The sequence below is a fragment of the Camelina sativa genome, chromosome 9 (genome assembly GCF_030686135.1).
Source record: "Camelina sativa cultivar CO46 ecotype springtype chromosome 9, ASM3068613v1".
Classification (NCBI taxonomy): Eukaryota; Viridiplantae; Streptophyta; class Magnoliopsida; order Brassicales; family Brassicaceae; genus Camelina; species Camelina sativa.
In genome coordinates, this window is record NC_141888.1 from 22,932,465 (window position 1) to 22,957,094 (window position 24,630).

At 39.6% G+C, this 24,630-nt stretch overlaps 5 protein-coding genes and 1 non-coding gene across 8 annotated transcripts; 4 read left to right on the forward strand and 2 right to left on the reverse strand.

Moving 5' to 3' along the window:
- Nucleotides 1-1,115: 1,115 nt before the first annotated feature.
- Nucleotides 1,116-1,222, forward strand: LOC147938567 (small nucleolar RNA R71). The gene has a single exon (XR_015567620.1). It is a non-coding gene; the product is annotated as a small nucleolar RNA R71 (small nucleolar RNA).
- Nucleotides 1,223-8,700: 7,478 nt separating this feature from the next.
- LOC104711136 (putative disease resistance RPP13-like protein 3) lies at nt 8,701-11,765 on the reverse strand. Its single transcript, XM_087464660.1, has 2 exons — nt 9,850-11,765; nt 8,701-9,762 (listed from the first exon to the last, which is right to left on the reverse strand). Exons 1-2 carry the CDS (start codon nt 11,646-11,648, stop codon nt 9,105-9,107), a joined length of 2,457 nt encoding a protein of 818 aa, XP_087320786.1. The 5' UTR covers nt 11,649-11,765; the 3' UTR covers nt 8,701-9,104.
- Nucleotides 11,766-12,106: 341 nt separating this feature from the next.
- LOC104711137 (protein TOC75-3, chloroplastic) lies at nt 12,107-15,783 on the reverse strand. Its single transcript, XM_010427818.3, has 7 exons — nt 14,391-15,783; nt 13,845-14,066; nt 13,651-13,758; nt 13,335-13,526; nt 13,002-13,250; nt 12,659-12,913; nt 12,107-12,563 (listed from the first exon to the last, which is right to left on the reverse strand). The coding sequence occupies exons 1-7, from the start codon at nt 15,585-15,587 to the stop codon at nt 12,324-12,326; spliced, it is 2,463 nt and encodes an 820-aa protein (XP_010426120.1). The 5' UTR covers nt 15,588-15,783; the 3' UTR covers nt 12,107-12,323.
- Nucleotides 15,784-16,215: 432 nt separating this feature from the next.
- On the forward strand, nt 16,216-17,987 carry LOC104711138 (uncharacterized). The gene is made up of 5 exons (XM_010427819.2): nt 16,216-16,418; nt 16,510-16,821; nt 16,913-17,406; nt 17,486-17,696; nt 17,790-17,987. Exons 1-5 carry the CDS (start codon nt 16,256-16,258, stop codon nt 17,831-17,833), a joined length of 1,224 nt encoding a protein of 407 aa, XP_010426121.2. The 5' UTR covers nt 16,216-16,255; the 3' UTR covers nt 17,834-17,987.
- Nucleotides 17,988-18,366: 379 nt separating this feature from the next.
- On the forward strand, nt 18,367-19,704 carry LOC104715342 (receptor like protein kinase S.3). The gene has a single exon (XM_010432755.3). It carries the CDS (start codon nt 18,489-18,491, stop codon nt 19,476-19,478), a length of 990 nt encoding a protein of 329 aa, XP_010431057.3. The 5' UTR covers nt 18,367-18,488; the 3' UTR covers nt 19,479-19,704.
- Nucleotides 19,705-21,430: 1,726 nt separating this feature from the next.
- On the forward strand, nt 21,431-24,134 carry LOC104711139 (protein PLASTID TRANSCRIPTIONALLY ACTIVE 16, chloroplastic). 3 transcript variants are annotated; one of them, XR_015567417.1, is made up of 5 exons: nt 21,431-22,216; nt 22,458-22,930; nt 23,054-23,122; nt 23,275-23,333; nt 23,474-24,134. XR_015567417.1 is itself a non-coding variant. In XM_087467857.1 (5 exons), the coding sequence occupies exons 1-5, from the start codon at nt 21,785-21,787 to the stop codon at nt 24,006-24,008; spliced, it is 1,563 nt and encodes a 520-aa protein (XP_087323983.1). In that variant the 5' UTR covers nt 21,431-21,784; the 3' UTR covers nt 24,009-24,134. The 3 variants fall into 3 exon arrangements, 1 of the variants encoding a protein (XP_087323983.1); XM_087467857.1 differs by having other exon boundaries at nt 22,458-22,925; XR_015567418.1 differs by having other exon boundaries at nt 21,433-22,216; nt 22,458-22,935.
- The last annotated feature ends 496 nt before the right edge of the window (nt 24,135-24,630 follow it).

The window sequence follows — 24,630 nt, forward strand, 5'->3', positions numbered from 1 at the left end:
CCTTTTCAGCCTGCATTTTAGCTTCCGCTAGACGACCTGGAAATGGGAGCTTAGGAACATATGGTGGTGGTGCAACGTATGGTGGCTCATCATCTCCTACAATCTCATCATCTACAGCAAAATCAACAACAAGAACTTCCTTCTCAGAAATAATACTCTCATTTGCAGCTTCTTGATGACCTCTCTCAACAACTTCTCCAGGTTCTTCTTGAATCATAACAGCATAACAATGCTCTTTATTTTTGGGTTCACTTTTCCCTGGTAAAACACCTGATGGTCGCGTAGAGGCAGAAGAAATCTGAGCTACGTGGTTCTCAAGAGTTTTAACATGTGAAGATAGTGTTGTGAACTTCCCATTGAGATCCCGATACATGCTATCAACCTTAACATTGATTTCAGCAGCATTCTTCACCTGACCTTGAAGAATCTGCTGCATCATCAACTTCATTTCATTATCCCCTGAAAAAGACGTAGAAGTGTTGCTCAAAGGAGCTTGAACGGGTGCTTGGTAACTTCCCTAGAAGTTGTTAAACTGGGGTTTTTGCTGAAAACCTCCTTGACTATATCCATTTCCCTGTCCTTGTCCCTGAGGCACAAATGGCTTATTGTAGTTTCCTTGCCCTGGTATAAACTGCTTTTGTTGAAACTGTTGTGGTGGATATACCTGATCCTGTGGGTTCTCAACATTAGTGCTCCGGTAAGAGAGGTTGGGGTGATTCTTGTAGCCCTGGTTGAAACCATTGTTCTGATATCCTTGGTTCACGTAATTCAGCTCAGCTTGTAGTTCCTCAGAACCATCTCCAGCACCTTCCTGATAAACCTTACCATCACCAGTATCATCACAGAAATTCAAACTCCTCTGATCTCTTATCAAAAGCTCCTCCACTTTTGCAGTCAACTCAGCAATCTGTTTTGATTCTCCTCCTCCATTACTTCTCACTGTCCTATCATAGTCAACACAATGGTTACTGTTGCTAGTAGCTAGGTTCTCAATCAAAATCTCAGCTTCTCCTTCTGTTTTGGTCATGAAGTCCCCATTACTAGCTGTATCCAGGGCCATCTTATACCTCTCATCAACCGCTCTGTAGAACGTGTTGATGAATGATTCTGGTGTGAATCCATGGTGAGGACATTCTCTCTTATAGTCTTTAAACCTTTCCCAAGCCTCATGGAATGACTCAATAGCATGTTGCTGGAAGCTTGAAATCTTATTCCTAAGAAGAGTAGTCCTTGCTTGAGTAAAATATTGTCCCAAGAACGCAGCTTTATACTCATCCCACGTTCGAATGGTATCTCCCTTCAATGACTTAAACCAGCGATGAGCTTTATCACTTAGAGAAAATGAGAACAACCTGCATTTGACAGCATCATCAGGTACCCCATTCATTCGCGTCGTGCCACATATATCCTCAAAGTACTCCAAATGATAAACTGGGTTCTCTGACGGTAGACCATGAAACTGATTTTGCTTCACTAAACCCAACAGTGCCGGTTTGATCTCAAAATTATTTCTGGCAATGGGAGGATGTTAGACACCTCTGCGGTACATCTCAGCGTTGGGAGCATCATGTTCTCTCAAAGTCTGTCGAACATTTGCTGGTCTTTGATTAAAAGCAGCTAAACGGGCAGCTTCGCGGCGCACAGCTTCTCTTTGCACAGCTGCACGGGCAGCCTCTCCACCAGCAGGAGGATTAACGTTCCCAGCAGGAGGGGGATCCTCAAACTCTCCATAATGTTCATCTTCGTGATTTTCATCATCTACATTGCCAACATTTAGACCAGCTAAACCATCAGCCATTTCAGCAAGTCTTTTCTTTCTCCTATTCTCTCTCTCAAACTTTCCCAAGTCTTTGTGATATTGTTCTAGGTGTGAAGAGCCTGCACTGCGGGTCATACACCTGAAAACACCAAAAGAGAGAAAAAGCTTTAGTTAACAACTGTGATAAAAATGCTCTAGACTATAAACTAATCCTAAATCTCTAGGTAACACAATTGGTCAACGGCGCCAACTTGATTGCTCGAGTAATTACCCGATACACTTAACCGAAGGCAGTATATACGGGGTCGAATCAACAAGGACCAATGGTACACTAAAGATTTGCGAGAGTCGTAAATAGCTAAAGCGAACGAAAGATAGTTTGTTTGGTTTCAGAATTGTAAATAAAGATGCAAGAAATAAAATTGATTAGCTTATAAGATTAAAACATTGGGTCATTGGGTATTTCAGAGATCAATGACTAATGAGAAAATGAAATATGGAATTCAATAATTAAGAACCATTCTAGAACATGAACACAATAACAGACTAACCCTCTTTCAATGCATTAGAAACTAAACTTGACTACTAGTTTGCTAAACTTTCATTTGCAACCTCCTAGCCAAAATTGCATTACAATCAAGTTCATTAAGTTCACAATGCGTCCCAACATCAACTTTCGCATGCTAGAAATACATTGCTCAATTCACACTCATTCAGGCATTCTATCGAACACTTTTTATGCATAGAAAAACCTAGAGTCTAAAACAAGGTGATCAGTCCTATTTTAGCATTAAGATCATGTGAATCAAAGAACCTAAGGATTAAGAACTCCAAACAATAATTAAAACATCAATTCATTGAATCTCCTAATTGGAACCCTAAAACCCAATTGGAGAACTACTCACACATAGCAAAAGAGAAATAAAAAATCATAGATGAAGAAAACATGATTAAATTGCAGAAATAATAAGAAAGGGTTTAGAAATCTTCTCCAAATTGTCAATGAGGATCAATCTCTAGAATCCCAAAAGAGTGGCTTACAAAAAGTCTCAGGTAGCAGAAAGAAAGCGTAGAATAAAACTTAGAATAAAACTTAGGGTTTTTCTCCCAGCAAATAAAAGGTATTTATAAAGCTCTCCAAATAGGGTAAAAAAAAGGTAACGGCCTGGTTAAGACATTTCTCAGCCAGGCGGGTATCTTAGGTAGGCAGGTTTTAACGTGAAACTTGTCGGTTCAGACTTCGCTTCTCAGCCAGGCGGGTTCCTCAGATAGGCGGGTTTTAACGTGAAAGTTGTCGGGTTAGACTTTGTTTCTTAGCCAGGCGGGTTCCTCTGGTAGGCGGGTATTCACGTGAACCAACATTCATCTCATATGCTTGTGTGTATCCATAATAGCTTATTTTCCTCCAATTTCCTCCAAAGTGTCCTAAAACCTGTAAAGACTCGATAAAGAACTAAAAGACTCCAAAAACACACTTTGACTCAATAAAAAGTGTAAAATAAGAGAGAAAACAAAGATTCAAAACCGATAAAAATACCATATATCATTCACCATCGTCTTCGTTCCCTCTCTCCGGTGAGCGCATCTCGTTTAGTACCAATAAAATTCTGGTAACCGTCTCTGCTTTCTCTTCTGCTTGTTGCTCTCCACTCGGACCTCCGGTCTCGGGTACCACTCCGTGTACCACTTGCAGCTCCTTCTTCCTCCGGCACGTACACGTCCGTCAAGAAATCCAGAATCTTATCAATCGCCTCCGGGTACTCCCTTATAAAGTTCTCAGGGCTAATATCCTCGCATTGGTCCTCCACAAGATCCAATAATAACTTCTGCAATTTGTCGGCTAGCTCCACCTCCGCCTCTCCATGATCTCCCACCGGGATAGTTTCAAACTTCCTTTGTGCATCCATTCGTACTTGAAGTCGGCTTGGCTCGCCAATCTCCAACACTATTGTCTGGTCATCCTGATTAACTTCCAACTCCTCCGTTTTATCCAAACATTCGGACGGATCGGTCTCGACGGACCAGTTGGTGTCGTCGGCATCGAATACCCCGTCCTCACTCTCATTACTCGAATTATTTGGCCCTTGGCTGCTTTCTGATTCCGTTGACAAGAACCCATTACGATGTCCACAATCCTCATGTCTCGGCCCCTCATCTCCTGAACCATCCCCGCAACCTGAATCACCTGAAGACATCTAAAAAAATACCCACAAGAAACAAGGTCAGACGCTTAGTTCGTTCTAAGGTTCAACCTAAACTAGACAAGCAAACTACCGGATAAAATTTCATGTTCTTGCGACACATTACTCGATAAAACTTTGAAATGCACAAGTGCTCGCGGGTTCGAAAACACCGCTCTGATACCACCATTGTAACGTCTCCGAACCGTCCTAAGACCACGAAGGCCATCGGACAGCCACGGGACGCCACTTGCAGAATTGACCTAGGTGATCCGGTCGAGGGAGGGAAGCTGCAGACTTCCCGACCGGTCCTCCCTGGCACAACTCCACCCGCATCTGAGGTTACTTAGGCTTTGCAACCCTCGTGGCCTGGTGCGTTGTGTTAGCCCGGACAAGGCCGAGTATCATTTGCAACTTGCCATGTTTTCCTGAAAACCGTATATATTACTTTAGTAAAATAATTCATCATAAACAAATCATTAAAGTAATATATAAAGATAGTCGGAAAAATTTATACATAACCATTTATAAAATATAGGGTTTTACAAGGAACACAAGGAAAACCCTATCCGGCACCCTAAAGTTTGCTCCAGCTCTAGACTCACTTAAGCTCTCCTGCAAGGCCAAAATATTATCAGGAGTAATCTTAGCCTGGGTACCCCTTTATCCTAAACAGGATTCTATTTCCCAACCCGACTACCCCAACAGACAAAGAAAACAAGCAAGTGAAACAAACTAGCAAGTTATCAAAGTAACGCAACAAAAGCTATAGCGGAAGCAATCAAACAACAAACACGCAAGAAAGACTAGATCACTACGACTTACTTCGAAACGATCTAAAAAAATAATTGCTATTATAAGAGAGAAGCGACCTAAGGGAACAAGGAACTACTTGGAAACCTTAGACTCTTACCTCCTACCCGACTCACTAAGACGTCTAGAATATGACAAGAATACTTGAAATACCGTAGACTCTTAGACAAAACGCAACATGCAAAGACGACTAGACATAAACAAGTGACGCTTGAATACTCTAAACTCTTTACACCTAGGGCCCTTCGATATTCTGTTCCGTTCCAATCCTTCCCCATGTCAAGACCACAAAGTTCTCCAGCATGATCCCACCTTTAGCTACATCATCATGTAGCGGTTACACCGGTAGCTAGCCAGTCGTAACATTGTCTCGCGTTGAGAACTCTCGCGAGACATATGCTTTTGGAAACAGAAGTATCGACACACTACTCTAGCTTCGGACTCAAGAAACGAATTCAAGAGACTAGGCTAAAATAAAATACACAAGGATAATTCAAGCAACGATTAATCAAGCATACAAGCATGAAATCAAGCGAAAAATAACCATGCAATAATCAAACAAGGAGCAAGTATATAAATCAAGCAACTTAAGATTATTCTACATGCATGCAACAATATAAGCAACTTAAGCAAAGATTATGCAACAAGTCCTAATACGCATGCAACCAAATAAGATTTACCCATTTAAATCCTAAGTCCAAATTAACATGCAACCTAACCGATTTACTCATTTAAATCCTTAAGGTTAATTTAAGCATGTTCTAACCTCGATTAAAATTACGCAAAACAATGCAAATTATTTAATCATCTATCATGCATGCAACCGGATTTTAACAAGGAAATATTCAAGTAAAACTAGGTTCATTTTAGCATGCAATTCCAACCAAATTTTTAAGTCCCAATTTACTTAAAATGCAACCGAATTCAACATGCATGGTGATTCAAGTTTGATGTGCATTTAAACATTTCACTAAGATGAATCCTACCATACTAGGCATGCAATCAATTTAAACCAAAACTACATGCATATATCCTACATGCATTACCGCAGACTCACCTTTCGCGTATCGACGATGATTACACAGACTCACTGCACCACACGATCAGACGGTCTTTGCGTCGACAGTCCTCCGCTCCTTCGACCGTTCTCGTTCTCGACTTACTCGATCCAACCGCGTTTCTCTCCCGAAGGGTCTCTTCGATAGAAACTCCTTTTTCTTCGACAGCTTGATTTCGACATTAACTCCGGGTTTTCTCGATGATCACTCGATAACAACTCCGCTCCTTCGTCTATGATTACTTCGACGGCAACTCCTTCTTTTACTCGATGATTTCTCTCTCGACAATCTCTCTTGTTCCTCTCTTGTCTTTGAGAGAAAGCAAGGCTTAAGTGTTTGAGTGTTTAAAGAAATGAGAGAAATGAGAAACTTAGGTAGTGAGTCTCACTCCCCCTATTTATAAGCTCGGATTCTCTCTTGCTTCCCTTAGTGCAAATCGACATGTGTCTTCCTCCCTTCTTGCATGTGCAGCGTGCTCCTCACTCCCCAATAGCGTCTTGACAATTAGTCCACTAATTCTTCTTCATTAGTGCATGAAAATCCTCTTACTAGTGCATGTTACTTAATTGCCACAAGATTTTGTAAGGCAAAGATGCACAAGACTTGTCTCAATGTTGCCCTCTTCTTTCCCTTAAGACTCTTGGCAAAAATTAGTGAGACTTGGCCACCTTGAACACCACTTCTTCATTTATCTCCTTGATTAAGCTAATCCTCCACTATCTCTCTTAATCTCCTTGAATTTTTAAATTCCTCCACTAATTTCTCCTTGATTAAAATAATCTTCCACTTATCTTAATTCTGATTGGTCGAAATTTTTTGGAAATAAGAATTTTCCCAAAAATATTCAATCCTTCGTCCGGCACCTTCGACGTTCCCTCCGGCATTCCTCGACTCACTCGGACCAGTTCCTCGATCGTTCGGTCAATGGCTATCGGTCCTCTCAGCTTTGCGCGTCACGATCGAGCACTCCTGTCGACCATTGGTCGATCGTTAACGGTTCTCTCGGTAAATTTTCTCGACAACTTTTCTCGACTCCTCGATCATTCTTAGGGTCCTGGCCGTACTCCCGGTCACTCCGTCTTGGTTTGGTCATTTTTCAACTCCTGACTTTTTCCTCGGACTTCTTCTTGTTGTTCTTCTTTGTTTTACATCTTCTTTCTTTTTAAGTCTTTTCTGGTCCATTTCCTTGATCTTTTATTTTGGGTTTTTTACTCTTGGTGAGGGTCATTACAGAGTCATTGCTTGATGTAGTCATTGCTTGGAGGAGGAGGGAGGCGGCGTTGTGTGGAAAAAAAAATTAGGTTCTAGGTTTCGTTCGGTGCTCTGATACCATATAAGGAATGAGTATCTTCAATATATCAAATGAGAGAAGTTACAGACATATATATACTAGCAGAGGGAGACTAGGGTACAAGTATTTACTTATAAACATATACATATCTACTCTAATAGTTTCCTCATCCAACAAAAATCTTGTGCTTTCATGCAAATTTTCACTCCAGGGTAGCAGTCTAGAATACAAGACCAGATCTTCCAGACGTTTTAGTTTTTGCAGAGAAGGCATTGGATCTTCTTGGAGATTTACTATGAGTTTCAGGGAGTTAAGACTCGGAAAGATCAAATTCATGTCTATGGGAAGTCTTTGTACGCTGCAATGCAGTGTCAACTCGACAAGGATTTCAAACAGAACAGTTTCTTCGGAAAATAAAATGAAGGTCACTACTTTAATCTTCAAGACACAAAGGTTTTTCAGTTTGGATAAGGAAACTAAGTCTAAAGGAACTCTTCTTTGGTCCTTCAATATGTGGAACTCGTAGATCTCCAAGTCCCGAAGATTAATAAGTAACTCATGTTTTAGTTTGCTCCATCTGTAGGAGGAGATAGACCCAGGGCCGTGCCTATAGTGTAACAAAAAAAGGCATTAGCCTCAGGCCCCCACATTATATATAAAATTTTGGTCTAATGATTCAAAAATATTTTCATTTATGTTTTCCACTTGAGTGATCAAAACCAAATTCTTAATCTTATGTTAACAAAAAGTTTTTCTTTGTTTTCTCAAATGTGTTTCCACGAAGTCTTCTTGTTATTATAATTTATTTTTTCATGTTTATAGTGGTGTAAAAGTTGATTTTGATTTTGTTTATAACATATATAAAAGACTGATTCTTGTTTATTTTTTCTGTTATATGAATATTGGTTAATATTTATGTTTTCTGAATTTGTAAAAATAATTCAGAAAATGCTTCTATATGAATATGATTTTTAAGAAAAAAAAAATTAAGATATTTTAGACATATAATTGTTGTTTTACACCTCTTTCTTATATATATATATATATAATTATATGTTAATTATCATTAAAAAAAATATTACACTTTTAAACTTGCCTTAAACCCCTAGAAAGGCTGGCACGGCACTGGATAGACCTCAAAGCTTATCCAACACCACGTTAGGTACTCGCTTCCTTGTCACGTCAAATCAGTTAGTTTTCAGCTTCTTGTGCACTCTGCAGAGTACTCATGATGTTTAAAATCTAATACGGACTCCTGTCAACATCAGCAGACTGTTTTCACAACCGTATCTTCAAAAGATTCCTCAAAAATGGTTACATGCATGGTTTTCCGATCTTGGTGCAATTATTGCATCAATGGGCTGATATTTTCCATTGGGTAGTATAGGAACTTTTAACATAAGTTAGAATTTAACATTCCAATAAGAAATAAACATATATTTTGGTCCATATAGAGTTAGGTTACGTTTTGACTAGCTTTATGCAAGATGCATGTGTGGACAGTTGTTGGAGTTTGTTGCAGTTATAAGAGTGTCTGAATTGTTTTGGTGTAGCAACTAAATGTTGATACGTATGGTTCGTGAGATATGTTGCTTCAGATATTAAAATGGAAATTTTATTTCAAAGACCTCGTTAAATAAGAAACAACAAACACACGTCACACAATATATTGAAAGAAAAAGAAAAACAAGGAATTTGAATTCGAATAACGTTCTCTTATTATACATTAAGTTCATCTTCAATCTATAATCAAGTGCTTGACAAGATCATCCAATGCATTGTATGAAGAGCCTCCACTTCTAACAGAGGCTTTGAGCTTCTCTTTTAGAACAACGGCTCTCTCCCTCATCGGCCATGATCAACCTCTTCACAGCTCTCTCGACTACTACTTTTTTCACTTCACCTTAAAGTAGAATCCAAATTCTCCGATCCATACGTCTTCTATATACATTGCGTTTAAGTTCTGCTCACCGTTAAAAGGCCTGCGGTCATCAGCACATATTTTAGTAGCGTCGAACAAACATTTTCAATCGATCTGGAATCTTCAGCTTTGGTAATATTCCTTGTTTCTTCACACTCAGTTTAATCAAACTAGGCAAGGCCTCTTCGTCGATCAGCAACTCATCTAATCTTACCATGAACAATTTAAGATTCCTCAGCCGACTGAAACCTTGAGCGCTGATGCTCATCTTAGTTCCCGAGTATGTACAATCTTTCAGGACCAGATCTTCCAGTCTAGGCAATTTCTGCAGAGCAGGCATTGAGTCTTCCTCCATATTTGTTCCGACAAGTGTCAAAGACTCCAGACTGGGAAAGATCACATCCACTAACCCGCTTTCTGATTCCGACGATAACTTAAAGATTCCCACTTCGAGCTTCAGGACACGAAGATTTATGAGTTTAGAGAAGTGAGAAGTGTGTAAAGGAACTCTTCTCTGGTCTACCCACTTTGAGTCATCGTAGATCTCCAAGTCCCGAAGATTTATGAGTAACTCATGTTTCAGCTTGCTCCAGCTGTAAGAAGAGATAGACCTCAACGTCTGAAGGTTTGCTGCGTCACCTATTAGACATTCTCCCACGAATTTTCCGATGACATGCCTTAGTGATGTGAGCTCACTTAGATCGGTCGTGCACTGGAAGGAGTCCGAGTCATTGCTGGACCTGGACGCATCAAGTGTTTGTAGAAATCGTAAATTAGAGACGAAAGCTGGTAATATAGTGACATTATTATCAGCAATCCCAAGGTACCTCAAGTGAATTAATTCCCCGATCACTTCTGGTAAAGATTCTCTGATATAACGCTTACCACAAAGCAAAAGTCCTCCCATATTAAGCACTCGAAGTAGATTCAGTTTCAAGTTTGAGGTTCTTACACTCCCCACCATTCCTGTCCCTTCTCCGAAAAACATGAAGGTTCGCATCCGTTTGTTTACACGTCTGTCGACCAAGTAATTGTTGTTCATAAGATGGTGAACCACTTCCCTTCTGCACATAGTAGAAGAATGATGCTTCTCGTTGTAAACATTTACAAAGTTAAGCTCTTTAGCTTTCTTGATAACCACGTCTCTGAGAAGATCATGGATTTTGCAAGTCATCACCTTTCCTCTTTCTATTCTTTCAGCTTCCAGTAAACTTCTATCTATCAGCTCATCGATGTAGTACCGAGCCACATCTTCCATCATCATCTCTTCATCCTCTTGTATAAACCCTTCCGCTACAAGTAAACGTATCAATTTCTCCACATTAATCTCATAGTCCTCAGGGAAGATGCTGAGGTAAAGAAAGCAAAGTTTCAACTCGTGTCGCATCTCCTTGAAGCTTAGATCAAAGACAGTGGAAATATGAATGCAGTTATCGTTTAGGCGTCGCCATAAACCAGCACAAACCTCGTGCCACTCGTTTGTCCTCTTCCTAGACAAAATCCCTGATAGCACGACTATAGCAAGCGGTAGTCCACCGCACTTTTGAACCATTTCTTTTCCACTTCTCTGAAGATCCTCATCGACCTTTTCGATATTCCTGAATGCTTTCTGTTCAAACAACTTCCAGCTTTCTTTAATTGTCAAGAACCTTAACTTATGAGCGTAGACTGTCCCATCCACGCCTTCAGCAATCGCTCTAATACGTGTAGTTATGATGACTCTACTTCCTCCATGATTGCATGGTAAGGCTCTCTTCAAGCTCTCCCACGCGGGTGGATCCCATACATCATCTACTACCACCAAATATTTTTTTCCTTCAAGAAGACCGTAAAGGTACACTTCTAACTCCTCATCCTCCTTTAACATATTGATCTTTTCATCAATTTCTTTCGTAGAGACTACTCCCAAAGACCTTATAATTCTCACAAGTATATCTCTTGTTTTATACTCTTGGGAAACATAGGTCCACGCACGGCAATCAAATCTTCTCTTCACTTCCACCGAGTTGTAAAGCTTCCTAGCAAGTGCAGTTTTTCCGAGACCTCCCATACCAAATATGGAGATGATATGCCTCTTGTCCTCCTTATTATCACCAAGAAGCTTTACCAAAAGAATCTTAGCATCATCTTCCATACCAACTACTTGCTGTTCCTGATCAACAGGTGGAGTACGTCGAAGCTGCCTCACCCTCAAATTTGTAGAACTCTCTCCTCGAGACTCGTTGAAGGATCCTATGCCATAAGTCTCCCTCTTGCGAGTAATATCCAAGATTCTTGTCTTAAGGATCCTGACATCATCAACTATGTTGTACGCATCCATCTTCTCGCCTACTTTGTTGGTCAATCTCCTTAAACCTCGCCTTTGTGATCTTTCTTCGAGTTTCAGAGTATAGGAGTCCAAAACATCTTCAACATCGTATGCTAAGTCCAACACCAGTTTTGTCCACTCTTTCGAGACTTCATCTTCTCTTTCTCGAGCTTCAACATCCTTGAGATAACCTTGGATACAGGTCAACTCCGTCTTCAGGTACTCTAGATCGTCTTTGACTCCCATAAACATCGATGCTTCTTCTATGAGATAGTTGCCGATCTTTCCCACAACGAATCCCGTGATAGCATCTACCATCTCAAAAGAATCTGAGTCGAAGGATTTCAAAATATGGACAATATTGAGATTTGTTTCCCTAGATTGTGTCAACAATTTCAACTTCTCTAAAGCCTTTGACACAGGTTCTGGTTGTGGTTGTTTGTTTTTTTTGACTCTTTATCAAATATTAACGCCTCGTAATATTCTATGGACACTATCCCCTGTTGGTAATTTTATAGAAGAACTCAGATGCAGAAGTGACAGCAAATTTCATTTGTCAACTATATGTTATTTTTTGTTGTTAGAAAGTTTCAAATTTTTCGTAAAAAATATCTACACATTGACATAAACACTAGTAAACGTGGGACCGAGTGAAATGTTGTGGTCTGGTGGTGGGTAACCATTATGCAACATTACTCAAAAAAAAAAAAAAAACTCAAATATCAAAGAAGGAACCATTTCAGGAATCATAAGAAAGCTCAAATCAGTGTCTCTGATTTTACGAAACAATGAACATTACGAAGCAGAAAAGCTTTCCCGATTCTCAGCACAACTCATCAACGTCAGCAAAAACTAACATTAAGCAATTATTGAATAAAGATGTAGAAACAAAAAACCACAAGAAAAGGAAAAAAAAAAAAAAATAGCACATCCGTAAGAGAGAAATTGGAAAGCCTAAGGTGTGGATTACATGAACTTACTTCTCCATTACCCTTAATACCTCTCTCCAAACCGGAAGAACAGAGCACCGGTTCCGTTGTTGTGATCTACAGCATACTCCGCCCGGACCAATCCGAGTTTCACACCTGCACCGTAGGATGAACCCTGTCCCGTTCTCCTGTAGACTGCTGTAGGGTTTCCCTTCACGTCCTTTGAGCTTCCTAAATCATTTCCGTGCTCAACAAAGGCGTAGACATGCGTATTCTTCACAGGAATTCTGATCTCAGCACTGACCTGCAACCCGTGAAAGTAATTAGACACACATTTCTCTGTTTTAGAAAAAATAAAAATAAATATACTGTTTTTGTTTCATGTGTTTGCTGTATTACCTCGGCTATGTTTCTAGCAGCGCCAAGCTCACCCATATTGTAGCCACGGACAGAGTACGGACCACCGAGGACAAAAGCATCGTAGCTTGGAAGGTCGCCAACGCAGCCTCCGTAATGCCCGTGGAGGACTAGAACTGGTGGTGGTGGCTTACCAGCGCCTTCTTCTACTTGCAGCAGCTGAATGAATTTTGTCATGGTTAACTGGTGGCGGTTGAAGAATGGGAATTTGCTCCCAATACCCAGTCCCTGATCCACCTGTAATTTGCAAATACATTGTGTAAAGCTTACAGAGTATACACATGACTAATAATTATAATCTCATTTGATCATTGGTTAAGCAAACCTGAAAGACAGTCCTCTCTCCAACTACTGCCCCATTTATAAATTTGGTATTGTCGCGGGTGATGTTGGCTTGTAGAAAAGCCATCCGATCAATACCGGTACCACTGAGGGTTGTTGGAGGTCCATCAGCACTGATTCCACCACTAGGTAGTAGTCTCTGACCATTTGCAGCAATGTGACTGCTTTCATCTCGGGTTGTTATCTCCTCCATCACAAGTCCATATGTAAACTTACTCTGACGTGTAAAGTTCTGCACGACAGTATGTTTCACATAAGTGTTTTCTAGGGAAAAAAAAAACAAGTTGACTATGGCACTGAGTATTGGCAAACTTACCTCAGTTATATTAGCTTTGAGACCAGCTCGATCAACCCAAATTGGTGGCACTTCCTCAACACCGGGTCCTCCAGTAAATACTGGGCTAAGTTTGCGGCTGTTGAAGCAGCTCGTCTTGAATGTACGGTTACGAGGATTGTAAACACCATCCAGATACGGGTGCACATACTCAAGCTTAAACGAAAGATCATCCTGAAGAAAGAAAAAATATAACATAAGGTTTGTAAGTAGCACATTAACAACAGAAATAGATAGATGGTATCAATCGAAAAATTGAGCTACAGATGTATCAATTATGTAAGCTGATAGAATGTACCTGAGGATTCAAGAAGTTGCTAGTGGTCACTGAACCCATGAGAGACCTATTAAGACCCTGGATGTTTCGATGTTCGAAAGTAACAGACCCACCTGGCTGGAATGAAGCCTGATGCATATAAACGGTGACAATCAAACTCAATGGTATATCCAAATTTGACAATCTGTACTTGTGCCAGTAAGAAGTATTCATACCAGTGTGGGAGCTCCTCCGCGCCCAGGAACGATACTCCATTCAGTACTGACTTCAGCTGACTTCTGCTCAAGCTCTTTCAGTTTGATCTCAACGATAATTCCCCCTTCATTTTTCTCATCTGGGCGTGGATTGACTTCAATATTAGAGAACAGACCTAATGAGTTGATGTTCCTAAGAGCTTGTTTCCCAGCTTCAATGTTGAAAACATAGCCTTGGCGGAGCTGTCAACAAAACATCAACGAAACATAGATACTATCACCAAAACTAACATAAGAAATGAGATATATCACAACATGTCTGGGATATGGAACATTTGTAACGTGTGTTCAATGTAGCGATGCAACCATCATACTTAATATAGCAAGTTCGAGTTAAATGTCTGTCAATTTATCTTGATCTTCATCAGTCTATAACATAACTACACTTTCGTCATCATCCTACACCAAACTAGACCATCAAATTTACTGACAGAATCACGATGACAACAACAACGAACTAAACAGAAATAATGGCACATCTAACACAGCAGAACAAGTGACACATACCTGCTTAGGCAATTCCCTGCGCACCACAGGAACTTGAGTGTTCCCTTCAACCACATTCCCAAGCTTATCTTGAAACTGAATCACCAGCTGAGTTATATCACCTTCCACAACTTCACAAACAACCTCCTTAGTGTTCAAATTCCCAAAATTCACAACTTGAGCACAAGCATACCCTTCGTCATGGTACCATTTCTGAACACGGTCCCTAATCCTCTGCAAAAGCCTCGCACTCACTTTCCCTTGATCCCTAAGCATCTGCATCACCTCACCATACACAGGTGCAGGCAACAAACACGGACGAGCCCTATCAATTCTCCTCTTGTAGTCCTTCTCCAAGCTCCTGTAATACTCAAGCTTCTCTTTATCAGTCATATCCGAGTCCATCTCAATCGGCTTGGACTGAACCATCAGCCCAACGTTGATACATCGGAACCTATCAGCAGATTGCCATGTACTCTCAGCAAACGAGATAGTAACACCTAGGGTTCCGTCAGGTTTCGTTTTCCCTTCCAAATCAACCTTCTCGAACATTCCACAAGTAGCTAGGGTTTCAAGCTCCTTCTGCAATTGAGCTTTAGTGTAAACACCGCCGGGACGAATCGAGACCATCTCGAAGAAGGAGTCTTCAGTACCAATCGTGGTTTGTCTCCGTCGATCAAAGAACATAATATCAGAAACCTTATACTTCTTGAAACCACTAAGCTTGTTCAATTGCACAACGATGTTCGCCGGCAAACCATGAGAATCCCAATCCGGTGATTGTTCCTCATCAGCAACCGCCGGAGCCGGAGAAAACAATTTCCCCCAAAATCCACCATCTCCAGCACCGCCTCCACCACCAAACCCACCGAAATTCCCATCTCCTCCTCCTCCACCTCCACCTCCACCACCACCGCTTAGAACCGACGGAAGATTCGAGATTCGGAATAGAAACAAGGACGCAGCGGACGAGACTGATGCTACGGCTAGAGGTTTCGCTAGGCTTTTAAGGAGAGAATCCTTCGAAGACGGCTCAGTGTCTCGGCTAGGTAAGCTACTGCTGCATTTTATCGATGGGACGCGAGGAGACGGTGAGGAGAAGCGAGGAAGACGAGATGTAGAAGGCGAAAGAAATTTCCGGCGAGAAGAGAGAGGATTAGGATTGGTAGAGGTAGTCGCCGCCGGGATAAGCTGCCCGTTGACGGAGAAGGCGGCCATGGGCGGAGAAAGGGATAGATAAGGTTTTAGGGAGAAGAAGAAGAAGAAGGTAGTGTACTTTTTGGCTTCGGCGAAAGAAGTGTACTTTTGGGTTTTAAGCAGGTAAAGAGATACTTTCCTTCAGATTACATTCCGTTTTGTATATTACCAAACGAACTGCGTGCCGTTTATTCTAGCTGTAAACAGTATGCATGTTAAGTGAGGGGTTACAAAAAAAATATATATACAGTATATATTCTATGCTTTGACTTATCTCTGTATTTCACATTATTCGTTCAAGTTATGACTATGTTTTGGACTGACCAAGAGCTATTTAAGTTTAATTTCAACTAAGTTTCAGGTGTGACAATCGTAGTAACTCTGGTCACAAAAGTTCAGAAACAGTCTTGTTTGAGTCTTGTAGTGTCTTTGTAATTTCTCTGGTTCCATTTTTAATTCTTTGTAGAAAACTTTACTTTCATAAATGTGAGTCCTATTATTAAGCTCAAAACGTCAATTTCTCAGGCCATGGCTTTGTCTAGCTTCCATTTTTTATGGCGTCTCCAATTTCTCAGGCGGTGGCTATTTTAAGCATTGTGTTTCTTATGGTCTGTCCAAGAACCTCGGAGAAACAAAGACTAATGTGGACATGCACACCACCTCTTGTTTTCTTATATTTATCCTATCCTATGCTGTTCTCTGAGGATCAGAGTTCCCAAACCGAAGATTTTAATTTGCCTTTTTATCAAATGTCGCGTCAACTTGACCCGGTCGCTGAGCTCGAAACCTTAAAAACACATGTTGATCATTCTGGTAACCCCAGCCTCTCAACACTTAGCCAGCGTTCCCAATGTAAGTAGTTCTCTGCAATATATGATCCGTTTTGTTTGTGATTTAATTGATTTTTAATGTTCTTGGACGCAATAATCTTGGTGTTTTTCAGCTGGTGAAGCTTCAAAGAGGTCGCCTTCTGGTTCACCAAGAAAGGAAAATGAAGGAGAACATTCTCACCACAAGAAATCTCTGTTCTCCAAAATGAAGGATAAGGCGAAAAAACTGCAGCACAGCCTCAGCACCAAGAAGAGACATGATGAAGAAGGTGATGCAACCATGTCACCGTTTAGCAGATTCGAAGACCATGAAGTTAGAGAAGGAGGTTATGCATCACTTTCACCACGTGACAAGTCCAAAGACCGTAAAACCAGAGAATTAGTTGAAGAAGAAGAAGAAGATCCTGAATATCTTGGAGCCCCAAGTAAATCAAATTAAGCAAAGTTGCATAAGTAACAAACGTAACCACTTTGTTTTGAAATTGCTCAAGATTGATCTTCTTGTGTTGTTTCCAGTGTATGAATCAAAGAAGGCACCTGAAGAGTTAAAGAAGACTGCTATGCAGCATCCCCGAGAAAACCCTGTGATCACTGAGACGAATGTCTTGTCTGTTCTCCCAGCCAAACACGACACTGAACAAGAACAAAAAGATTGTACTGGTTCCAGCATAGAACATCCTGTGATCTCTGAGAAGAATGTTTTGTCTGATGTCAAGCAAGAGAAGCCTGCTGATTCTGACACAACAACGTTTATAGGAGGATCCATGGCTGAGAAGACAGAGAAAGAGTGCACAAGCCAAGAACCAATTAGTCCAAGCAAAACCGTAACAGAAACCGTGACAGAGAAGCTAGCACCTGCTTATGCCAAAGTCTCTGACGCAACTAACGCTATAACCAAGAAGATTCAGGATATGGCTTTTCCAGAATCAACAGAGACAGAAGAAGAGATAAATGATGTTTCAGAAATAAACACTGCTGGAACTAACCAGACAACTGGCTTGAATACTAAGGTGATTTTACTCGTTTATATGTGTTTGTGCCCTTTAGGGTAAATGCATCAGTCAATCATCTTGTGTTTGTGGTGACCAGGTGTGGGACAAAGGAGTATCAATGAAGGAATACATATCCCAGAAGTTTGAGCCTAGCGAAGACGATAGAGAACTTTCTCGAGTGATATCTAAAGCTATCAGTCCTCGTAAAGCTTCTTCTCAGGCTACTAGTTTTGGTGCAGCCACAACCTCCTTACCTGCTCCAAATTCAGCAGACAACAAAGCCCCCCTTTTAGCCAACACGAATGAAAGTGAGTTCTTATCTTAGGCAGTGACTAAAACAAATTTGATGTAATAGTTTGATAAACCTAAATTTTTATTCTGATGCATTTGTTCTGCTGCAGTTGTTGAAGAAGAAAATCATGGGAAGATACTTCAACCAAACTAAAACAAAAAAAAAAATCCTCTGTATCATTTAACAAACCCTCTATGTAAGAAAAAGGCTTTCTAAATATTTCAATACCAAAACCAATATTGATATTAGCTGAAGTATGTTGTATACATAAGAGATTCAAGATTCTAATACATCTTTTTTCTTTCTTTTTTTCTTTTTTCCCTTACTCTATGCTGAGGAGACAAAAACATTTGGTTTGGTTTTTGTTTCCTTCCTTCTTGTACTATAGTTGACTTCTGTAATAAGAAAAAAATATTTCGTTTTCAGAAAAAAAAAATTATATATATTTGAATATTAAATTTATCCAGGTGATCAAACAGATGAACATGTTCAATGTTGTTGCAATATAAATTGCATTCTAATGATACTGAAATCTTCTGAACGCAACTAGTATGATTAAATTACCAATTTAAGAGATTAATTATACCATTAAAGAACAAGAATGGACGGTCTGGTACAACAGTTGACCTTCTCTCTTGAAAAGTAAGTGGTCTGCAACTCATTGCCCACAACGCACAAATCACCAAACAACAGATACGGCTTGACAAAGTTGCAACAGACACAACAATGGCATTCACAAAATCGGTTAAAAGCTTTCTTGAGAACCTGCAGTAATCTGACAATAGATATTAAAGTATATCTTTTGAGAATGGGAGCAGCATTAAGATCAATGTATGTGAACAGCAAGTACGAAGAAGTCCGAGAAGAATGGGAGGAAGATTACAGCCCTCAGAGGTTTTCTTACAAAGCTCTCTACAAAGCCACCAAAGGATTCAAAGAGAGCGAGGTGCTCGGTACAGAGGCAAACGGTACAGTATACAAAGGAAAGCTATCTTCCAATGCACATATTGCTGTAAAGAAAGTTTCTTTGGATGCCGAACAAGATACCAAGAACCTGGTTTCTCAGATTGTTGGTATAGGGAAGTTAAGGCACAAGAACCTTGTGCAGCTCTTAGGATACTGCAGAAGAAAAGGTGAATTACTCTTGGTCTATGATTATATGCCTTATGGAAACCTTGACGATTTCTTGTTTAACGACGAAAGGCCTAACCTTAGTTGGTCCCAAAGGCTTCACATAATCAAAGGAGTGGCTTCAGCACTTGTTTATTTGCACGAACAGATTGTTCTCCACCGAGATGTTAAAGCCGCAAATGTACTATTGGATGAGGATTTAAACGGGCGGCTAGATTTCGGTCTAGCTAGGTTCGGCACAAACAGGAATCCAATGCTTGGAAGCGTAGGGTATGTGGCACCAGAGCTAATCATAACAGGAATGCCAACAACCAAAGCAGATGTTTATTCATTCGGAGCATTACTACTTGAGTTTGCGTGTGGAAGAATGTTCATAGAGTATCCGGGGAAGCCTGAAGAGTTTAACTTAATCAGCTGGGTGTGTCAATGCTGGAAAAGAGGGAACTTGGCTGGTGCCCGCGATGCTAGATTGGAAGGAGATTACGTCTGCAAGGAGATAGAGTTGGTACTGAAGCTTGGACTACTCTGTGCACAATACAATCCAGAGGACAGGCCTAGTATGTCCCAAGTGGTAAACTATCTTGAAGGAAATGATGTTTTGCCTGAGATGCCACCAGACACACCCGGGATCAGTATTCCAACACCGTACAATGAAGTTCTTGCGTAGCATCACTTCGTCTAGTGCCCGGAAAGAACACAACAGTCCACTTCTCTCAAAAGCCTACAAAAATGCGCACAACCAAGAAACAACATCATTGGAAGAACGGTATAAGTTTTCGCAACATTTTTTTACAGTTTTTCCAACTTCTTTATGTCCACTATGTATACATTGAAAGATCAAATACTCCGGACACGCTTGTAATGTTATAATGCTACGAAAGTTTTTAACAAAAGTGTTACCTCATGTGACAAGTAGAGAGTTGTTCTGTGATTTTCAATAGCATATTCTCAAAATAGCTTTAAGAAGCTCTATTCGTCTCCATTGCATCCACGGTAGGGGAAGTATTGTTGTAAATCATCTCTCTTCATGTCTAAGCAATTATTTCTTTTTATCTCTTTTTAAAATTCATGATACTAGATATTCACGTGCGGTACACCGCGGGGTTATTTTTTAATTAAAAAATATAATTTATTTTACAGATTAGACATATATATAACTAATGTTTAATTTGTATTTTTTAAATGTACAACCTTACAAATATAGATATATTAGTTTGTATAGAAATTATAAAGTATTTTGTTTGAGGTTTATTGTTTTATATTATAGTATAACATACAATTAAATAAGTTGTGATTTATAGAAGGAATATACTGTGTGTTTTTTTTTATTTACATATAGTAGTATTTTTATTATTTTAAATTGTTTAGATATATTTACAGGATAATTTTGTATTGTAGTTTTGTATGTTTTATATATAAAGGTATCAGTTAATTTTAGTATATATATTTGTTGTGAAATGCAAATAAAATTTGTTAACAGTTATTTGTTTGACATGAATTCCACATTGTTTTTCTTTTAATAAACTTTGGTTATTAAAATGGACCAAGATGTGTGTATATAATTTGTTTAGGAAATGTTTATATGGAGAAAATATTGTTTTGTAAAATTGGAAAGTTAATATTAATTAAATTTATTTTAAACTTAATATTTAATGTTAAAGGGAGTGGTTCCTATTGTTTTGGAAATTTTAGTAGGATGAAAATTTTTATTTCCAAAAATTGAAATTTAAAATTATAAATTAAATGAAAAATAATTTAATAATTAATGCCAATGGCATGCTTGTAAATAAGTATGAACTTAAAGATTTATTTTATAAATGTCTCCAAAAATGTATATATAGATTTACTTATGGATTTTGAAATAATGTTTTATTCACGGATTTGACCTTTATATTTTTCCCATTATTTATTTTTTTGAATTTAATATTAAATTATAGCTTTGTTCCATTTCTAGTGTTGCGGGTGTTTGAAAAAACTTAGATAGGTTAGTTTACATGCATCAAAAATTATTGAGTGAATAGTACATGATTTCAACAAATATTTTGAAATTAAATATCCAATAACACATACTTTGTTTTATATTTTATATCAGTTAAAATACATGAACAAATAAACTTCTTAAAAGTATTTATCCATATCTCCTAATCTTATTTATTAGATCATTCTTACAACTTTACAAGTGAGGATCGTAGTACAACAGGAGAATTCTTCCCGCTTCTCAAAAAAGTATATATATATTTTATTGTGTAACTAATAGCAAGTTGACATGTGTAGAATTAAACGGAGACATGTTTCTTCAAAAACTCTTTCTTTCTCTCTCTCCCTTTTATATTATTTTATTAGTTTTTAATAAAAAAATCTAGGGTGAGCAACACCGTTGTACATGGTCTTAGGAGGTATTCAATAATTGAATTAAAAAGAATTAAAATAAATAGATAAACAAAAGATTTTAAAGTATTTCATTAATCCTATCCAAATCACACCATAAAGTAGAACAAGCCTTTGAACACAATGCATCATTTGCATCATAGACTTACTGGTCATTCATCTCTCGGCAGCGATATTAGTATTTGTTTAGATATCTTTACCTATATAGATGGTAGTATCCATGATTTATTTGTACAGAGAATCTGAGATATGTTTTCATGGGCCTCGCTAGATTAATCAAAAACTTTGGGATGAAATGAAATTACGTGAAAATATTGTGGCAAAGTTGAAAGTCATATGATGTCTAGGCCCCGCAATATCAAGATTCTGTGGCGAAAAGTTCAGTACAAGCCACATCAAAGATATGTTGATAACGCGGCATGATCCTATTGGCTACGAATCCGTTTCGGATAACAAAAGCATCATCTGTAGTAAACAAGACAAACAACGAAAGTCTTGTGCACTCACTCGCCATGGTGTCTCATCTTCAACGAATGGCACCCACATTGTTTACTTGAGGTACAAGAAAACGGTTGGTCTCCTCTAATGGCTTCCAGTTCAACTTCATTCCTGTTAACCACCGCACCACCGCAGGGTGTCAGGTTTAACCGGAGAAAACCGAGGTTAACCGTGTGGGCTAAGCAAACGGCGTTTCAATTCGGGAAAACGAAGGACGATGATGATGACTCGGAGGCGATACAAACGGAGAAATCGTCAGATTCGAAACCATTCCGGTTCGATTTCGGTAAGTTACCGGACATGAAGTCACTCATGCCGGTGGTGACAAACCCTTCGACCGCTTTAGTGTTTGGTAATAACAGAAAGAAAGATCCTGGTACGGTTTTCGTGGCCGGTGCTACGGGACAAGCTGGTATACGCATAGCTCAAACGCTCTTACAACGAGGATTTAGCGTTCGAGCAGGTGTTCCTGACCTTGGAGCCGCCCAAGACCTTGCTCGTGTTGCGGCTACTTACAAGGTCCGCTTTTTTTGTTTTTTTTTAAGTCCCACGATTCGTAAATCTAAACGTGATAATGATTATCTTGATTTTTGGTCGCAACCGCACTTCAGATTTTAAGACAGCGATGAAAATTACACCTTTGATTTAATTAGCGATATAAAAAGCACGGTTTGGTTTTAGATTTTGCTTTAATTTGGCATGTAACTCCGGTGACGTTTAGCGTTTTGATTCATTGTTTGACGGCTCAACTTTTCGACAGATTTTATCAAAGGAGGAAGTCAAGAGGCTAAACGCAGTTCAATCCCCTTTCCAAGACGCTGAATCAATCGCAAAAGCGATTGGAAACGCGACCAAAGTTGTGGTTACTGTAGGGGCAACAGAGAACGGTCCTGACGACCAAGTCTCGACCTCAGACGCGTTGCTCGTGGTACAAGCGGCTGAGCTTGCTGGCGTAAACCATGTAGCAATCGTGTACGACGGGAGCATAAGCGGATCCACGTACAACGTTCTCGACGGGATTACTTCGTTTTTCGGCAACCTTTTCGCAAAATCTCAGCCATTGACTATCTCTGACCTCATTGACAAAGTAGCTCAAACCGATGTGGCGTACACACTCATAAAGACGAGCTTGACTGAGGATTTCTCCCCGGAGAAATCTTACAACGTCGTCGTTTCTGCTGAAGGGAGTAACAACGGCAGTGGCAGTACTTCGTCCGAGGCCTACAAAGTAATGTAATGTATGCCATAAAAAAAGGGATTATTAGTATTACATTACATTGAAATGAAATCATTTGGCTATAGATTGGTTTCGATTAATGTGGTTATTAACTTGTTTGGTGTTCTGTTTGCGACCAGGTCCCCAAGTTGAAGATTGCGTCTTTGGTTGCAGACATTTTTGCTAACACGGCCGTGGCAGAGAATAAGGTAACGTATAGCACAAGTAACTTACTCGTCAAGATTGTGATTGTTCATACAGATGCAGACACTAGAGCATAAATTGCAGCCGTTGATATAACCTTTGCTTCCGTGTATTCACTGAAAATCTTGATGACATTAGTTTTGTGTGTCCTTTTCAGGTGGTGGAAGTTTCTACAGATCCATCAGCACCGTCGAGGCCAGTAGATGAGCTTTTCAGGTAAATGAGTCCTCTTGTTGATTGATTCAAAAGACATTGTTGTATTGCTTGTAATGGTACTATGGTCTTAGTTTATTATAGCTTAGCTTAATGTTTTGTGTCAATTTCGTTTAATGAAATAGTCTATGAATATGTGATAGTGTAATCCCGGAAGATGGGAGGAGAAAAGTGTTCGCAGAGGCGATCGCAAGGGCAAGAGCCGAGGAAGAAGTTAAAGTTGCAGCTGAGAAAGCCAGAGAGGCAGCAGAAGCAGCGAAAGAGCTTGAGAAACAAATGCAAAAGCTATCTGAGAAAGAAGCAGAAGCTGCTAGCTTAGCTGAGGATGCGCAACAGAAAGCAGAAGCCGTGGGAATCAAAGTGGACGGTCTATTTAACAAGGCGAAAGATATTGGCTCAGGTTTCTCCTGGAATAATCTGGGTTCTCAGTTTGCTACCGCGGTTCAGAACGCTTCAGAGACGCCTAAAGTACAGGTTGCTACGGTGAGAGGACAGGCGAAAGCACGAAACTTGCCACCCAAGAAAGCAGTGGTGAAACAGAGTAACGCTAAACCCGCTGCATCATCTCCGTTTGCATCCAAACCGAAGGAAGAGCGTCCGAAGAAACCGGAGAAAGAGGTGAGGAAAGTGTTTGGAGGTCTGTTTAAGCAAGAGACCATCTACATGGACGATGACTGAAAACGCCATAAAAGATGCCGTTTTGGAGTTCCGTACAGTTTCCCTTTTTTTTTCCTTGTGTTTCAAGTTAAATCTCTGTAATCATATAATAACTATATATAAATCCATTATTCTTCTCTCTTTAAATCCCTTATGATAACAAAATTTATTAATGTGATTCACATCGAGTCAATTCTGACTTATAGAATTCAAGAAAAAGGAAAAAAAAAAATACAATATGAAGCAAATTAAATCACATTCGTAGAAAACAAAAAAAAAAACAGAGAAATCAAAAAACGCCTTTGAGATAAAGCATGAAGAGACAGAAGATGATGATTAAAAGAATCCAAATCCCATCAGTTTGTTCCTTGATTTCATGGTGAATTTGTTCAGCGTTGTTGTTTATGAGCATCATAGCCATTAGGGCTAAGATTATGACGCAAACCGAACCAGTTCCTATGCCGCTTGGTCTGGTATGAAACTTCTCTGAAACATTATGATTGCCGCCTCTAGAATAATAGCTTACCAAAACCCAGAAACTTGCAGCAAACGCCAATATTAAGACCGCAGCTTGTGGCATCTTTGATCTCTGATCTCTCTCTATTGTGTTCGTGTTCTTAGACAATGAATACTTTGTGTGTAT

What these genes read in the sequence shown, in the direction of transcription:
- LOC104715342 (XM_010432755.3), top strand. Translation starts at nt 18,489, where the DNA reads ATGGGAGCAGCATTAAGATCAATGTATGTGAACAGCAAGTACGAAGAA.
- LOC104711138 (XM_010427819.2), top strand. Translation starts at nt 16,256, where the DNA reads ATGCTGTTCTCTGAGGATCAGAGTTCCCAAACCGAAGATTTTAATTTG. An exon ending in TGAATATCTTGGAGCCCCAA is followed by an intron (nt 16,822 to 16,912) that starts GTAAATCAAATT and finishes TGTTGTTTCCAG; the next exon opens with TGTATGAATCAAAGAAGGCA. An exon ending in TTTAGCCAACACGAATGAAA is followed by an intron (nt 17,697 to 17,789) that starts GTGAGTTCTTAT and finishes GTTCTGCTGCAG; the next exon opens with TTGTTGAAGAAGAAAATCAT.
- LOC104711137 (XM_010427818.3), bottom strand. Translation starts at nt 15,587, where the DNA reads ATGGCCGCCTTCTCCGTCAACGGGCAGCTTATCCCGGCGGCGACTACC. An exon ending in GAGAGAGGACTGTCTTTCAG is followed by an intron (nt 12,914 to 13,001) that starts GTTTGCTTAACC and finishes TGCAAATTACAG; the next exon opens with GTGGATCAGGGACTGGGTAT. An exon ending in CTGCTAGAAACATAGCCGAG is followed by an intron (nt 12,564 to 12,658) that starts GTAATACAGCAA and finishes CACGGGTTGCAG; the next exon opens with GTCAGTGCTGAGATCAGAAT.
- LOC104711136 (XM_087464660.1), bottom strand. Translation starts at nt 11,648, where the DNA reads ATGGTAGATGCTATCACGGGATTCGTTGTGGGAAAGATCGGCAACTAT. An exon ending in GGGGAATTAATTCACTTGAG is followed by an intron (nt 9,763 to 9,849) that starts GTACCTTGGGAT and finishes TGATGCGTCCAG; the next exon opens with GTCCAGCAATGACTCGGACT.
- LOC104711139 (XM_087467857.1), top strand. Translation starts at nt 21,785, where the DNA reads ATGGCTTCCAGTTCAACTTCATTCCTGTTAACCACCGCACCACCGCAG. An exon ending in GTGTTGCGGCTACTTACAAG is followed by an intron (nt 22,217 to 22,457) that starts GTCCGCTTTTTT and finishes ACTTTTCGACAG; the next exon opens with ATTTTATCAAAGGAGGAAGT. An exon ending in CTTCGTCCGAGGCCTACAAA is followed by an intron (nt 22,926 to 23,053) that starts GTAATGTAATGT and finishes GTTTGCGACCAG; the next exon opens with GTCCCCAAGTTGAAGATTGC.